This window comes from Salmo trutta, chromosome 21 (assembly GCF_901001165.1).
Source record: "Salmo trutta chromosome 21, fSalTru1.1, whole genome shotgun sequence".
NCBI classification, from domain to species: domain Eukaryota; kingdom Metazoa; phylum Chordata; class Actinopteri; order Salmoniformes; family Salmonidae; genus Salmo; species Salmo trutta.
In genome coordinates this window covers 50,885,075-50,902,557 of record NC_042977.1, presented here as the reverse complement: position 1 = coordinate 50,902,557, position 17,483 = coordinate 50,885,075, and the positions used below count along the sequence as shown (strand labels likewise).

The following is a 17,483-nucleotide window of genomic DNA, read 5'->3' as shown; positions in this document are numbered from 1 at the left end:
CCGAGTCATTACTATCGCATATACTAAATGTACAGAAAAGAGCTGCTAGAGGTCCAGGAACTGCCAGTCCTCTTAGTTATACACTGCTAGAGGTCCAGGAACTGCCAGTCCTCTTAGTTATACACTGCTAGAGGTCCAGGAACTGCCAGTCCTCTTAGTTATACACTGCTAGAGGTCCAGGAACTGCCAGTCCTCTTAGTTATACACTGCTAGAGGTCCAGGAACTGCCAGTCCTCTTAGTTATACACTGCTAGAGGTCCAGAAACTGCCAGTCCTCTTAGTTATACACTGCTAGAGGTCCAGGAACTGCCAGTCCTCTTAGTTATACACTGCTAGAGGTCCAGGAACTGCCAGTCCTCTTAGTTATACACTGCTAGAGGTCCAGAAACTGCCAGTCCTCTGTCTTCATTATACACTGCTAGAGTTCCAGGGGGTAGATTTGTTTAGGGGGTAGATTGTAATGTAATTGTCTGCATCACTTCCAATCCCCCATATATATACAGTACCAGTCAAAAGTTTGGACACACCGACTCATTCCAGGGTTTGTGTTTATTTTTACTATTTTCTACATTTGTAGAATAATAGTGAAGACATAAAAACTATGAAATAACACATATGGAATCATGTAGTAACTAAAAAATTGTTAAAACAAAATATATTTTAGATTCTTCAAAGTAGCCACCCTTTGCCTTGATGACAGCTTTACACACTTGGAATTCTCTCAACCAGCTTCATGAGGAATGCTTTTCCAACAGTCTTGAAGGAGTTCCCACATATGCTGAGCACTTGTTGGCTGCTTTTTCTTTACTCCGCAGTGTAACTCATCCCAATGTCACGACTTCTGCCGAAGTCGATGCCCCTCCTTGTTCGGGTGGTGCTCGGCGGTCGACGTCACCGGTCTTCTAGCTATCATTGATCCATTTTTCATTTTCCATTGGTTTTGTCTTGTCTTCCTACCACACCTGGTTCCAATCCCATTAATTACATGCTGTGTATTTAGCCCTCTGTTTCCTTCATGTCCTTGTCGGAGATTGTTTGTGGTTATGTGTTCTTGTATTTTGTATAGGTGTGCGGCGGGTATGTTTACCCATGTTTATTTTTATGTACGTTGTTTTTTTGGAGTTTGTTTTATAATAATTAAACTACTCCAGTTACACCAAGTTGGTTTCTCCTGCGCCTGACTTCCCTGCCACCTACACACACGACAATGACACCCAAACCATCTCAATTGGGTTGAGGTCAGGTGATTGTGGAGGCCAGATCATCTAATGCAGCACTCCATCACTCTCCTTCCTGGTCAAATAGCCCTTACACAGCCTGGAGGTGGGTTTTGGGTCATTGTCCTGTTGAAAAACAAATGATAGTCCCACTAAGCGCAAACTAGATGGGATGGCGTATCGCTACAGAATGCTGTGGTAGCCATGCTGGTTAAGAGTCCCTTGAATTCTAAATAAATCACTGACAGTGTCACCAGCAAAGCACCCCCACATCATCATACCTCCTCCTCCATGCTTCACGGTGGGATCCACACATGCAGAGATGATCCGTTCACCTGTGTCTCTCACAAAGACACGGCGGTTGGGACCAAAAATCTCAAATTTGGACTCATCAGACCTAAGGACAGATTTCCACCGGTCTAATGTCCATTGCTCGTGTTTCTTGGCCCAAGCAAGTCTCTTCTTCTTATTGGTGTCCTTTAGTAGTGGTGTCTTTGCAGCAATTCAACCATGAAGGCTGATTCACGCAGTCTCCTCTGAACAGTTGATGTTGAAATGTGTCTCTGAATTCTGTGAAGCATTTATTTGAGCTGCAATTTCTGAGGCTGGTAACTCTAATGAACTTAACCTCTGCAGCAGAGGTAACTCTGGGTCTTCCTTTCCTGTGGCGGTCCTCATGAGAGCCAGTTTCATCATAGTGCTTGATGGTTTTTGCACTTGAAGACACGTTAAAAGTTCTTGAAAGGCCCCGGATTGACAGACCTTCATGTCTTAAAGTAATGATGGACAGCTGTTTCTCTTTGCTTATTTGAGCTGTTCTTGCCATAATATGGACTTCGTCTTTTACCAAATATGGTTATCTTCTGTATACCACCCCTACCTTGTCACAACACAACTGATTGTCTCAAATGCATTAAAAAGGAAAGAAATTACACAAGTTCATTTTTAACAAGGCACACCTGGTAATTGAAATGCATTCCAGGTGACTACCTCATGAAGCTGGTTGAGAGAATGCCAAGAGTGTGCAAAGCTGTCATCAAGGCAAAGGGTGGCTACTTTGAAATCTCAAATATAAAATATATTTTGATTTGTTTTAACACTTGTTTGGTTACTACATGATTCCATATGTGTTATTTCATAGTTCTGATGTCTTTACTGTTATTCTACAATGTAGAAAATAGTAAAAAAAGAAAGAAAAACCCTTGAATGAGTAGGTGTGTCCAAACCTTTGACTGGTACTGTACATCCACATGGCTTCTCTTTGGACGACAAATGAAGGAATGCACAAGTCCGGGAGAAGGGAAAAGGATTGTGACCCAACCTCCTCTCTCTCTCTCCATCTCTCTCCTCTCTTTCCCCTCTACAATGTAGAAAATAGTACAAATAAAGAAAAACCCTGGAATGTGTAGGTGTCACCAAACTTTTGACTGGTACTGTATATACACATTTTTTTAAATATATTTTCCTTTATTACTTTATAACCCTACCACCCCTCCTCTAATTGGAGTAAACTAGAGAACAACAACGCTTAGGCCTTTACTTGCAGTTTATACATACTATATAATACTATATACATTTTCATGGACACAGTCTATTTTACAATAGTTATATTTTGTTTGTTTTTACTCCTGTCCTTCCTCTAATCTCAACCTCTCCCATCTATTTATTTCACAAAATGTTCTGAACCTATATAGGTTTTACGGACACAGTATGTTATACATTTTGTTATCTTGTTGTTATTAGTTGTTATTAGTCCCATCCTTCAGCTCCATTCAACCCCTCCCATCTATGTCTTAACATCATCCATATTAGATTTCTTTTTCCAAATATTTTTTTTCAACTGTGCCGTGATGTTTCACAAAAGTTCTGAACCGTTCTATGTTCTCATAATTTCTACATCTTGTAAATAAAAAATAAAAACATTTTTTTTTTTTTGCTAATAGTATTATATTATTGATCATATTGACTATGACGTTTCAGATCCCCCAGCAGTGCTATCTGCAGAGTTGGTTGCAGTTCTTCAGCCATTCCTGGACCTGTGACCAAAATCAAGCTACCAAAACAAATGATCTAATGATTCTGTCTCTTCGTAGCAACATCTGCAGAGCTGGGAAGGTTGTATCCCCCATATAAGAGTTGAAGACGGAAGTTTACATACTCCTTAGCCAAATACATTTAAACTTAGTTTTTCACAATTCCTGACATTTAATCCTAGTAAAAATGTACTGTTTTATGTCAGTTAGGATCACCACTTTATTTTAAGAATGTGAAATGTCAGAATAATAGTAGAGTGATTTATTTCAGCTTTTATTTCTTTCATCACATTCCCAGTCGGTCAGAAGTTTACATACACTCAATTAGTATTTGGTAGCATTGCCTTTAAATTGTTTAACTTGGGTCAAACGTGTTGGGTAGCCTTCCACAAGCTTCCCACAATAAGTTGGGTGAATTTTGGCCCATTCCTCCTGACAGAGCTGGTGTAACTGAGTCAGGATTGTAGGCATCCTTGCTTGCACATGCTTTTTCAGTTCTGCCCACAAATGTTATTTTGGATTGAGGTCAGGGCTTTGTGATGGCCACTCCAATACCTTGACTTTGTTGTCCTTAAGCCATTTTGCCACAACTTTGGAAGTATGCTTGGGGTCATTGTCCATTTGGAAGACCCATTTGCGACCAAGCTTTAACTTCCTGACTGATGTCTTGAGATGTTGCTTCAATATATCCACATACTTTTCCTGCCTCATGATGCCATCTATTTTGTGAAGTGCACCAGTCCCTCCTGCAGCAAAGCACCCCCACAACATGGTGCTGCCACTCCCGTGCTTCACGGTTGGGATGGTGTTCTTAGGCTTGCAAGCGTCCCCCTTTTTTCCTCCAAACATAACGATGGTCATTATGTTTTATCAGACCAGAGGACATTTCTCCAAAAAGTACGATCTTTGTCCCCATGTGTAGTTACAAACCGTAGTCTGGCTTTTTTATGCCGGTTTTGGAGCAGTGGCTTCTTCCTTGCTGAGCAGCCTTTCAGGTTATGTCGATATAGGACTCGTTTTACTGTGGATATAGATACTTTTGTACCTGTTTCTTCCAGTATCTTCACAAAGTCCTTTGCTGCTGTTCTGGGATTGATTTGCACTTTTCGCACCAAAGTACATACATTCATCTCTAGGAGACAGAACGCGTTGTTGGAAAAATGACTTGTGTCATGCACATAGTAGATGTCCTAACCGACTTGCCAAAACTATAGTTTGTTAACAAGAAATTTGTGGAGTGGTTGAAAATTGAGATTTAATGACTCCAACCTAAGTGTATGTAAACTTCCGACTTCAACTGTATATATATAACATTCTATTGGTTGCAAGAATTTTGTATAATAATTTAAATTGAAAAATTCTAAGTTTTGAATCCGGCTTCATTTTGCGTATCAGTTCATAAACCATGTACCATGGAATCGGTACGTCGAAAACTCTTTTCAACTATTTTGCCATCTATATGGCTGTCAAGTCCTCCTCTTGTTCACCATCCAAAGGACACAGGGACAACTCAATTTTCCAACTCAATCTTTTTTATTTTTAGTTTGCCTTCAGTTGATTGGTCTGTCCAGTAATTTAGCCAGTAAATTAGCCAGTAAATTAGGTTGTAAACCTTTAAAGACAGAACAAAAAGTTACCATCTTAATTAAACATTTTAATGAACTTAAATTAGTTTAAACATTTAAATAACATTCTAAATAACTAAGATGAATTAACCATTAACCGCCTTTTACCATTGGCGTCTTTGGACTGAACCTGTGAGTGAACTTGGAGTTTTCCCTCTGAAGTTTGTTCTTCTGAATGACTGACGCCCTCCATGCCTTCACAGGTGCTCCAAATAAGTGAAAATGATTGATCAGGTGACAAGCAGACGGTTTGCTGCTGCTGGTGCACTCTGGGAAGTGTAGTTCTTTGACTCACTCCTGATATTCAGCTCAACACTGGCACAGCTGTTCATTTTTTGGTCCTTAAATGAAACTGGTATACTTTTTTTATTTATCACAATTTTATTTAACCAATTATGGTCTTTAATGGCCAACAGACAAGTTCCCTACTTTTCCCCATTTACACTTTCCTCTAACATTTTTGCGGTAATGCTGCAATTAGTTGGTTGTAATTTTGGGTAGAGCAGACATTTCCATATATTTTTTGGAGAAAAAGTATCTAGATCCTCTACGAGGCTGTGGAGGGATCCAAACTGTGGATTTAAAAGAAGACATGAATCATCAGCGTACAATGACACCTTTGTTTTTAAGCCCTGGATTTCTAATCCCTTGATATGGTTGTTGGATCTGATTTTAATAGCTAACATTTCAATGGTCATAATAAATAGATATGCCAATAGTGGACAACCTTGTTTTATTCCACTTGACAGTTTAAAATTTAATGAGAAGTAGCCATTATTTACTCTTTTACACCTAGGGTTACTATACATGACTTTAAGCCATTTTCTAAGAGATTCACCAAAATGGGAATCTTCCAGGCATTTATATATAAACTCCAGTCATACTTTATCAAAAGCATTTTCAAAATCAGCTATGAAAACCAGGCCTGGTGTCCCCGATATTTCATGGTATTCTATTGTTTCCAGTACTTGTCTTGTATTATCTCCAATGTATCGTCCATGTAAAAAACCTGTCTGATTAGGATGAATAATGTCTGATAATACTTCTTTAATTCTATGCGCTATACATTTTGCTAGAGTTTATTGTTGGTAATAACGGTCCTCTGAGTATATAAAATAAAAATTGTTATACCTCCACTGGTATGCCATCCAGCCCTGGAGTTTTCTCAGCCTTAAAGACCCCAATTGCATCAATAAGTTCCTCCTCTGTAATTTGGCCTTCACATGAGTCTTTCTGTACAGATGTTAATTTTACATTATTAAGAGAAAAAAAATCCATTCAATTAGTGGAGATGGAGGAGACTGAAACAAAAACATATGCTTAAATTACTTTCCTTCCTCTTTCTAAATATAATATATAGGGATGCACCGATATGTCGTTTTTGGTCGATACTAATATCCAATATTTTCTTTGCCCAAAAAGAATTATACCGATAACCAATATTTTACATTTTAGCAGCCTTTTAAGCATTCTAGTACAGTTAAATAGTTAACACACACACACACATGGACGCTGCGGTCTAAGGCACTGCATCTTAGTGCAAGAGGCGTCATTACAGTCCCTGGTTCGAATCCAGGCTGTATCACATCCGGCCGTAACTGGGAGTCTCATAGGGCGACGCACAATTGGCCCAGCTTCGTACGGGTTTGGCCGGGGTAGGCCGTCCATTGTAAATAAGAATTTGTTTTAAACTGACTTGCCTAGTTAAATAAAGGTTACACACACACACAGACACACACAGACACACACACACACACACACAGAGACACACCATACTGACCAAAATGTTATTTTGTTGACATTTACGTATGTCCCCATTACCAGTAAAACATAATCAAAACCTATTTCTTTCACTTACTTACTGTGCTGTTTCGTTGTTCAGTCGTTTCATTCTCAACCAGGATTTCATCATACATGTCAAGCAGTGAAGTTTCAGCTCTGTCTGTCCGTGGCCTGTCTTCCTCCGTACACACTGTCACTGTGTCTGTTTCAGTCTTGTCCAGCTGTGTATGTAACATTTCACGTAAACCCTGTTTCTTGTCTCCATCGAAGTAGAGGTCCTTGTACCCAGCATCCAGCATGGTGGAGACACAGTAAAGAGGCTCAGAGAGAATACCACTGAATATCTTGTTCACAGCCTCGAGTACGTTTGTAAGTTTTAATCCCACGGTCCGTGTGGGCAGTTTTGTTGAGCAGGAGTTTAAATGCCATGACAGAGGGGTATCACGTCTGCTGCAGACACAGTTGATGAGCTTATTTCTCCAGTCAGTTGTTCGAATGGAGCTAGCTAGTGTGTTCATGTTTTCAAGTTTCAAACATGTCCTCAAATGCCATTGAAATGGCAGCAGCGGTATGAGAACCAGCACATTCTTGTGCATGCAATACGGCTTTCCTCAGGAGGAAATCCTGGTCGACACACTGTGCTGTGAAACTCAGCATGCTCATGGGGCTGACATCGCTGGTCCAGATGTCAGTCGTGACGCCCATAGCAAGTAGCATAATGAATTTAGTTGTTGGAAGTGTGCGCTTTTTTTTCAGCTTTTGTTCTGTGTAGCGCTGTATTTTTCGTGGAATCATTACGTCCTCTACCGACGTTATATAGGTAAGCACGTCAGCTTTGACATCGGTTTTGCACATCGGTGTTAAACTACACATCGGGCCGATGCCGGTGTTGCCATTTTCAGCTAATATCGGCCGATTCCGATATGCTCACCGATATATCGTGCATCCCTAATAATTTGGTGAATCATGGGTGACTGTCATTTGTAACAAATTTCAGTAAATTCTTGTTGAAGATTTATATTTTAATTTTTTTAAATTGGAGCATTTTTCCACATATTCCATCCATTTTGCTTCATTTTTGATAATGAAGTGTAAGTAAACTTCTGTAATTCAGTTCTTTCCGTTTGAATGGTTGCGAGGTAGTTTGTATTTGACTACCTGTGTTTGACCACGATTCCTGCCTTCTGCGACGACTAAATAACATCTGCACGTAAATCTACACCTTTTTCTCCCTTAGTATTCATTACAGTCTGATCAGGAAAGTGGTTATTTTTAGTTGTCTGCTGTTGACAACCATGTTAAAGTAAGCCAGTATATCAGTACAATTTGAATGTTTAAATCATTCAGGGACAGAATGTAATTTAGAGGGAAGGACTAAAGTAATCGCAGTGTCTCAGAGTCAATGTGTCACAACGTCCACAGAAGGTGGCGCCTCTCCTCGGTCGGGCGGTGCTCGGCGTTCGTCGTCGCCGGCCTACTAGCTGCCACCGATCTGTGTTTCAGTGTCTGTTAGTTATGTCTGTTTTTTGATTGCGCCTGTTTCGTGTTTGTCATTAGTGTGGCGGTATTTAGTCTGTCTGTGTTTAGTTAGGATTCGTGCGGGATTGTTCTTTGTTACGTGTGGTAGAGGTGGTGTTGGTTTACGGCTTATTGTATAGGCATTAGGGTTGCCGGGCTGCGCCCCGTCTGCCTGTTTGAGCGGAGCTTCTTTTAGTCTTTTAGACTGTTGCGCTCCCAGCCGTATATGGATTTTGCCTTTGGATTTATTAAAATCACGTTTGTTCCAACGGACCTCAGTCTCCTGCGCTTGACTCACACTAAAACAGTTCTACCCGCTCGTCACACAATGTAACAGAGTGGACGTCTAGACATCTGCTGATTTTAAGTGGAGCTTTTGTCCCTTAATGTTTTTAATACGGGGACATTAGTCAATGTCAATCAATGTCAATCAGTCAGCCTGACAGTAACAGATTGTGGGAAGGGACCAGATCTACAGTATCATTGTTCCAATACGATGGAAAACATTATATATAACCTATACTAGCCACAGATACTATATACTACCACAGATACTATATACTACTACAGATACTATATACTACTACAGATACTATATACTACCACCGATACTATACACTACTACAGATACTATATACTACTACAGATACTATATACTACCACCTATACTATACACTACTACAGATACTATATACTACCACAGATACTATATACTACCACAGATACTATACCACGGATACTATACACTACCACAGATACTATACACTACCACAGATACTATATACTACCACAGATACTATACACTACGACAGATACTATACACTACCACTGATACTATATACTACCACAGATACTATACACTACCACAGATACTATATACTACTACAGATACTATACACTACCACAGATACTATACACTACCACAGATACTATATACTACCACAGATACTATATACTACCACAGATACTATATACTACCACAGATACTATACCACAGATGCTATACACTACCACAGATACTATATACTACCACAGATACTATATACTACCACAGATACTATACACTACTACAGATACTATATACTACCACAGATACTATATACTACCACAGATACTATATACTACCACAGATACTATACCACGGATACTATACACTACCACAGATACTATACACTACCACAGATACTATATACTACCACAGATACTATACACTACGACAGATACTATACACTACCACAGATACTATATACTACCACAGATACTATACACTACCACAGATACTATATACTACTACAGATACTATACACTACCACAGATACTATACACTACCACAAATACTATATACTACCACAGATACTATATACTACCACATATACTATATACTACCACAGATACTATATACTACCACAGATACTATACCACAGATGCTATACACTACCACAGATACTATATACTACCACATATACTATATACTACCACAGATACTATACACTACTACATATACTATATACTACCACAGATACTATATACTACCACAGATACTATATACTACCACAGATACTATACCACAAATACTATATACTACCACAGATACTATATACTACCACAGATACTATATACTACCACAGATACTATATACTATGACAGATACTATATACTACCACAGATACTATACACTACCACAGATACTATATACTACCACAGATACTATATACTACCACAGATACTATATACTACCACGTATACTATATACTACCACAGATACTATATACTACGACAGATACTATATACTACCACAGATACTATACACTACCACATGTACTATACACTACCACAGATACTATATACTACCACCTATACTATACACTACTACAGATACTATATACTACCACAGATACTATATACTACCACAGATACTATACCACTGATACTATACACTACCACAGATACTATACACTACCACAGATACTATATACTACCACAGATACTATACACTACGACAGATACTATACACTACCACAGATACTATATACTACCACAGATACTATACACTACCAGAGATACTATATACTACTACAGATACTATACACTACCACAGATACTATACACTACCACAGATACTATATACTACCACAGATACTATATACTACCACAGATACTATATACTACCACAGATACTATACCACAGATGCTATACACTACCACAGATACTATATACTACCACAGATACTATATACTACCACAGATACTATACACTACTACAGATATTTTACTCTACCATAGATACTATACACTACCACAGATACTATATACTACCACAGATACTATACACTACTACAGATATTTTACTCTACCATAGATACTATATGACTCCTATTTTTATTGACCAAAACACAGCTACAATCTAGGGCGCATTTACTGACCAAGAAGGGCTTACAGTGAGGGGGAAAAGTATTTGATCCCCTGCTGATTTTGTACGTTTTCCCACTGACAAAGAAATGATCAGTCTATAATTTTAATGGTAGGTTTATTTGAACAGTGAGGGACAGAATAACAACAAAAAAATCCAGAAAAACATGCATGTCAAAAATGTTAGAAAATGATTTGCATTTTAATGAGGGAAATAAGTATTTGACCCCTCTGCAAAACATGACTTAGTACTTGGTGGCAAAACCCTTGTTGGCAATCATAGAGGTCAGATGTTTCTTGTAGTTGGCCACCAGGTTTGCACACATCTCAGGAGGGATTTTGTCCCACTCCTCTTTGCAGATCTTCTCCAAGTCATTAAGGTTTCGAGGCTGACGTTTGGCAACTCGAACCTTCAGCTCCCTCCACAGATTTTTTATGGGATTACGGTCTGGAGACTGGCTAGGCCACTCCAGGACCTTAATGTGCTTCTTCTTGAGCCACTCCTTTGTTGTCTTGGCCGTGTGTTTTGGGTCATTGTCATGCTGGAATACCCATCCACAACCCATTTTCAATGCCATGGCTGAGGGAAGGAGGTTCTCACCCAAGATTTGACGGTATATGGCCCCGTCCATCGTCCCTTTTATGCGGTGAAGTTGTCCTGTCCCCTTAGCAGAAAAAAACCCCCAAAGCATAACGTTTCCACCTCCATGTTTGATGGTGGGGATGGTGTTCTTGGGGTCATAGGCAGCCTTCCTCCTCCTCCAAACACGGCGAGTTGAGTTGATGCCAAAGAGCTCCATTTTGGTCTCATCTGACCACAACACTTTCACCCAGTTGTCCTCTGAATCATTCAGATGTTCATTGGCAAACTTCAGACGGGGATGTACATGTGCTTTCTTGAGCTAGAGGGACCTCGCGGTCGCTGCAGGATTTCAGTCCTTCACGGCGTAGTGTGTTACCAATTGTGACTATGGTCCCAGCTGCCTTGAGATCATTGACAAGATCCTCTCGTGTAGTTCTGGTCTGATTCCTCACCGTTCTCATGATCATTGCAACTCCACGAGGTGAGATCTTGCATGGAGCCCCAGGCCGAGGGATATTGACAGTTCTTTTGTGTTTCTTCCATTTAGCGAATAATCTCACCAACTGTTGTCACCTTCTCACCAAGCTACTTGGCAATGGTCTTGTAGCCCATTCCAGCCTTGTGTAGGTCTACAATCTTGTCCCTGACATCCTTGGAGAGCTCTTTGGTCTTGGCCATGGTGGAGAGTTTGGAATCTGATTGATTGATTGCTTCTGTGGACAGGTGTCTTTTATACAGGTGTCGTGTCTTTGGGGTACCATTAAACTGAAGACATGTTTATCCATTAACTCCCTGTAATTATTATCACGCGATCAAACTGATTAATCGTTTAATTGTAATTAACTAGGAGATCGGGGCACCAAGGAAAATATTCAGATTACAAAGTTATAATTTTCCTAATATAACTTTCCTATATTATAACATTATATATTATATTCTATTATAGTATAGGCCGATTATCTTCTGGTTTAAATGGTGTATTTTACCTCGCGTCCAGTCTCATTCCAAACGTCGTAAATTGTTGTAATCTGCACGAACCCAGTCTTTACTAAAATCATCCATACATCAATTGTCTTAAAATCATTTATTTACTAAACTAAGTAATTCACAGAAAGTATACAAACAGTAATTATCGTCACAAAGAATTGGTAGAGTAATGTGCCCTAGTGGGCTAAACAGGCATGGCTGGTCTGTTAGACAAAGGGTCATAAAAAGGTCAGCTGAGGAGGCACACAGAGTTCATTAATATTAACAATTGATATGCTAATCCTTTGCACATGAACGCTCACTCATTCGGGAACAATTGCAATCAATATATATTTACGCTCAGTGTGTCGTCGGGATCCTTGTTGGAGCGTCGTTCTGTTGGAGAGTTTTGTCCGCGTTCTCTCTCTCTCTCTCTCTCGGTTAGGATGGATCTTTCAAAGCGACATTCATTAATGTCGTCATAGAACGTATGTTTCGTCGGTCTTCGCGTTCAATGATATAATTTACTTAGCTGCAGACTAATAATTAATATCAAAGACTTGTTCTTATTCTGTCGATATCGATAGTCTAAAAGTTAACCACGTGGTATAGTTTCAGTAGATGAATTGGATGGTCAAACCTATTGGCCAACTCGCAATGGAGTGGAGGCCTGGTCTGATGAATGTAAATCAGGGTGGGGTTTTATAGTGAACATAGAACAGGCTTGTCACATGACGCCTGGTCCTGTCTGTGTCCCTGGGGTACGTGCCGATGACTGATCTAAGCTTTGAACATAAATACATTCTATCACATTAACATCAGTACACAGCATCTCAACGTATTACAAATAGCTTTATCCTTATTAATACATTTTATACCACCAGTTGGATGCAAGTCCCATAGCTGAGGCTATCATATAAACAGTTTTATGGTAATATGGCTATATTGTCTCTTCTGAGTATCACAAAATTGTACCAAGCGGACCAGTTCGTAGCTGGATTCTTCACCAGTCTTCCATACCTTCTCCAGAACACAAATGTCGCTTGGCTCCCCAATTCTGTGAGTTGGAAGAATTTCCTGTGTCTCTCTATGGGCCATGTGGCCAGAGATTCTCCTCTGGAATTTTACAACCCCTTCACACAGGGACTGGGTGGGGGGAGGTAGGTTGGGGGATGGTGCAAGGGGGGAGGGGGTCAACTGTCCTCCCTGTACTCAAAGAGGCCAACGTCATGACACAGGTAACAAACTGAGATTAGGAGCACTCCCTTTAATTAAGAGTGTGCTCCTAATCTCAGCTCGTTACCTGTATAAAAGACACCTGGGAGCCAGAAATCTTTCTGATAGAGAGGGGGTCAAATACTTATTTCCCTCATTAAAATGCAAATCAATTTATAACATTTTTGACAAGCGTTTTTCTGGATTTTTTGTTGTTGTTATTCTGTCTCTCACTGTTAATATAAACCTACCATTAAAATTATAGACTGATCATTTCTTTGTCAGTGGGCAAACGTACAAAATCAGCAGGGGATCAAATACTTTTTTCCCCTCACTGTACGTTGATGCATTTACTGAGTAAAAAGGGCTTATGTTGATGCATTTACCGATCAAGAAGTGCTTATGTTGATGCATTTACCAATCAAGAGGGGCTCAAGTTTTTGGGTTTAATTAAGAAAATAGAAACATTGTGTCACTTGAAACTATCTGTGTCAAAGAGATGGCGTGGCCTAATTAACGGTCATTCTAGCCCTGAGCTTAGTGTTACACTGGAACTATCTGTGTCAAAGAGATGGCGTGGCCTAATTAATGGTCATTCTAGCCCTGAGCTTAGTGTTACACTGGAGAGGAACTGCTGTCCTCCCAGCTGGAGCTTCCCTGGTGCCGCCTGCCTGCCTCTCTGTTTTTTCTCTCTCTCTGTTCTCTCTCTGATAGACTTAGCACGAGGGGATTGTGTCAAGTGCTTATGTCCAGGGTGGATATAACAATGGATGGAACATTCTACATCCTGAGGAATATTCATGTTACGATTTCTGTAATGATTTGTTGATCTATTGGAACTCATGGGAGAGACCTGCAGTAGAGAAACCTGAAACCAGGAGTAGAGATCAGAGGATTAATAGGTTGTTATCCTACACCAGGGGATTATAATTTTAGGTGTGATATTTGAGTCTGTAAAAAGCTATAAAGGATGGCTGAGAAAAAAGAGAACGTCTCCAAGTTTGAGATGTTGAAACTCCTGGAGAAATGCAGGAAGGAGAGAGACGACGCGGTGCACAGAGAGAGTATTATGAGGGAGAAGCTGAGACAGTACGAGTCCAGGATGAAGTCAACGGAGGTGCTGAAACAAAAATTCAAGACCATGACTTCGGAGAACAAGGAGCTGCGCAAGCATATCAAGGCTCTCCGTCAAGAGATGGGCCTGGAGGCGAGCCCCCAGTTCAACGGCAAAACCACCAAGGACATCATCTCTGACATGCTCGAGAAGGAGCGTCAGTGCAGTTCCCTGGTGGAGAAAACAGGTCGACTCAGTTTGACCATTGATGATCTGACATCGGAGCTGGCAAATGCTGTCACGTCTAAAACTCTTCTGGAATATCAGGTGCGGTCATTACAGCAGAACCTGAAGGACATGACGAATAATCAACGCCGTTTGTTGAAACTCTGGGAGGATAAGAGATCTCAAAGAGAGCAGCTCACTCTCCCTGCGATAGGCCTACCCCAGAGGCCCGGAGAGAAACCTGTGTCTCACAAGGGAGCACAAACAGAGATGTCCATCAATTCAGCACAGAAACTCCCACCCGACGCGTTTGAGACCAAACCTTCTCCTTCGCCACGATCACGACACCACAAGAGAAGGTCTTCAATAGATAAACAAGGGGGTTTAACAACATTGGGAAATGGTCATCAGATGGGAAATGGGAATCACCATCTGGGGAACGGCAACCATCATACATTGGGAAATGGCAACCATCATACATTGGGAAATGGCCTCCAGCTGGGAAATGGGAACCATCATACATTGGGAAATGGCCTCCAGCTGGGAAATGGGAACCATCATACATTGGGAAATGGCCTCCAGCTGGGAAATGGGAATCATCAACGTGAAAAGGAGGATTTATTTCACTATGAAACCAATGAACACATACTGTAAGGCTTTATAACATACTGTAAGGCTTTATAACATACTGTAAGGCTTTATAACACATGCTGTAAGGCTTTATAACATACTGTAAGGCTTTATAACATACTGTAAGGCTTTATAACATACTGTAAGGCTTTATAACACATGCTGTAAGGCTTTATAACATGCTGTAAGGCTTTATAACACATGCTGTAAGGCTTTATAACGTGCTGTAAGGCTTTATAACACCTACTGTAAGGCTTTATAACGCATGCTGTAAGGCTTTATAACACATACTGTAAGGCTTTATAACACATGCTGTAAGGCTTTATAACATGCTGTAAGGCTTTATAACACCTACTGTAAGGTTTTATAACACCTACTGTAAGGCTTTATAACACATACTGTAAGGCTTTATAACACATGCTGTAAGGCTTTATACCACATGCTGTAAGGCTTTATAACATACTGTAAGGCTTTATAACACATGCTGTAAGGCTTTATAACATGCTGTAAGGCTTTATAACACCTACTGTAAGGCTTTATAACACCTACTGTAAGGCTTTATAACACATACTGTAAGGCTTTATAACACATGCTGTAAGGCTTTATACCACATGCTGTAAGGCTTTATAACATACTGTAAGGCTTTATAACACATGCTGTAAGGCTTTATAACATACTGTAAGGCTTTATAACACATGCTCTAAGGCTTTATAATACTGTAAATCCTTATAACACATACTGTAAGGCATTAATACACACTAAGGCTTTATAACACATACTGTTAGGCTTTATAGCACATACTGTAAGGCTTTATAACATACTGTAAGGCTTTATAACATACTGTAAGGCTTTATAACACATGCTGTAAGGCTTTATAACATACTGTAAGGCTTTATAACGCATGCTGTAAGGCTTTATAACACATACTGTAAGGCTGGCCATGCTTTCCACCTGGCTACCCCTACCCCGGTCAACAGCCCTGCGCTCCCCACAGCAACTCGCCCAAACCTCGCCCACCCAAATCCAGATAGCTGATGTTCTGAAAGAGCTGCAAAATCGGGACCCCTACAAATCAGCCGGGCTAGACAATCTAGACCCTCTCTTTCTAAAATGATCTGCCTGAAATTATTGCAACCCCTATTACTAGCCTGTTCAACCTCTCTTTCGTATCATCTGAGATTCCCATAGATTGGAAAGCAGCTGCGGTCATCCCCCTCTTCAAAGGGGGTGACACTCTAGACCCAAACTGCTACAGACCTATATCTATTCTACCCTGCCTTTCTAAGGTCTTCGAAAGCCAAGTTAACAAACAGATTACCGACCATTTCGGATCTCACCGTACCTTCTCCGCTATGCAATCTGGTTTCAGAGCTGGTCATGGGTGCACCTCAGCCACGCTCAAGGTCCTAAACGATATCATAACCGCCATCGATAAGAAAAAATACTGTGCAGCCGTATTCATTGACCTGGCTAAGGCTTTCGACTCGGTCAATCACAACATTCTTATTGGCAGTTAGTCATGACATTCACAATTTTACATGTAAATGCAAAGTCTTGGAATGCTCAACCGTCTCTAGCATAAATAATACTCCTTCAATTCAGATCATGGATTTTTCACCTGATGAGGCCAATATCCATAGCCTTGGTTTCTCAAATGATTGCCTCGCTTGGTTCACCAACTACTTCTCCGATAGAGTTCAGTATGTCAAATCGGAGGGCCTGTTGCCCGGACCTCTGGCAGTCTCTATGGGGGTACCACAGGGTTCAATTCTCGGCCGACTCTCTTCTCTGAATACATCAATGATGTCGCTCTTGCTGCTGGTGATTCTCTGATCCACCTCTATGCAGACGACACCATTCTGTATACCTCTGGCCCTTCGTTGGACACGGTGTTAACTAACCTCCAGACGAGCTTCAATGCCATACAACTCTCCTTCCGTGGCCTCCAACTGTTCTTAAATGCAAGTAAAACTAAATGCATGCTCTTCAACCGATCGCTGCCCGCACCTGCCCGCCCGTCCAGCATCACTACTCTGGACGGTTCTGACTTAGAATATGTGGACAACTACAAATACCTAGGTGTCTGGTTAGACTGTAAACTCTCCTTCCAGACTCACATTAAGCATCTCCAATCCAAAATTAAATCTAGAATCAGCTTCCTATTTCGCAACAAAGCCTCCTTCACTCATGCTGCCAAACATACCCTCGTAAAACTGACCATCCTAC

The 17,483-nt window shown here is 40.5% G+C and overlaps 1 protein-coding gene across 1 annotated transcript; it reads left to right on the top strand.

Moving 5' to 3' along the window:
- The first annotated feature begins 14,175 nt into the window (after positions 1-14,175).
- On the top strand, positions 14,176-15,281 carry LOC115156488 (uncharacterized). Its single transcript, XM_029703910.1, has one exon. It carries the CDS (start codon positions 14,319-14,321, stop codon positions 15,279-15,281), a length of 963 nt encoding a protein of 320 aa, XP_029559770.1. The 5' UTR covers positions 14,176-14,318.
- Positions 15,282-17,483: the final 2,202 nt, after the last annotated feature.

Bases quoted from the DNA above. Each gene is read 5' to 3' on its own strand.
- LOC115156488 (XM_029703910.1), top strand. From the start codon at position 14,319: ATGGCTGAGAAAAAAGAGAACGTCTCCAAGTTTGAGATGTTGAAACTC.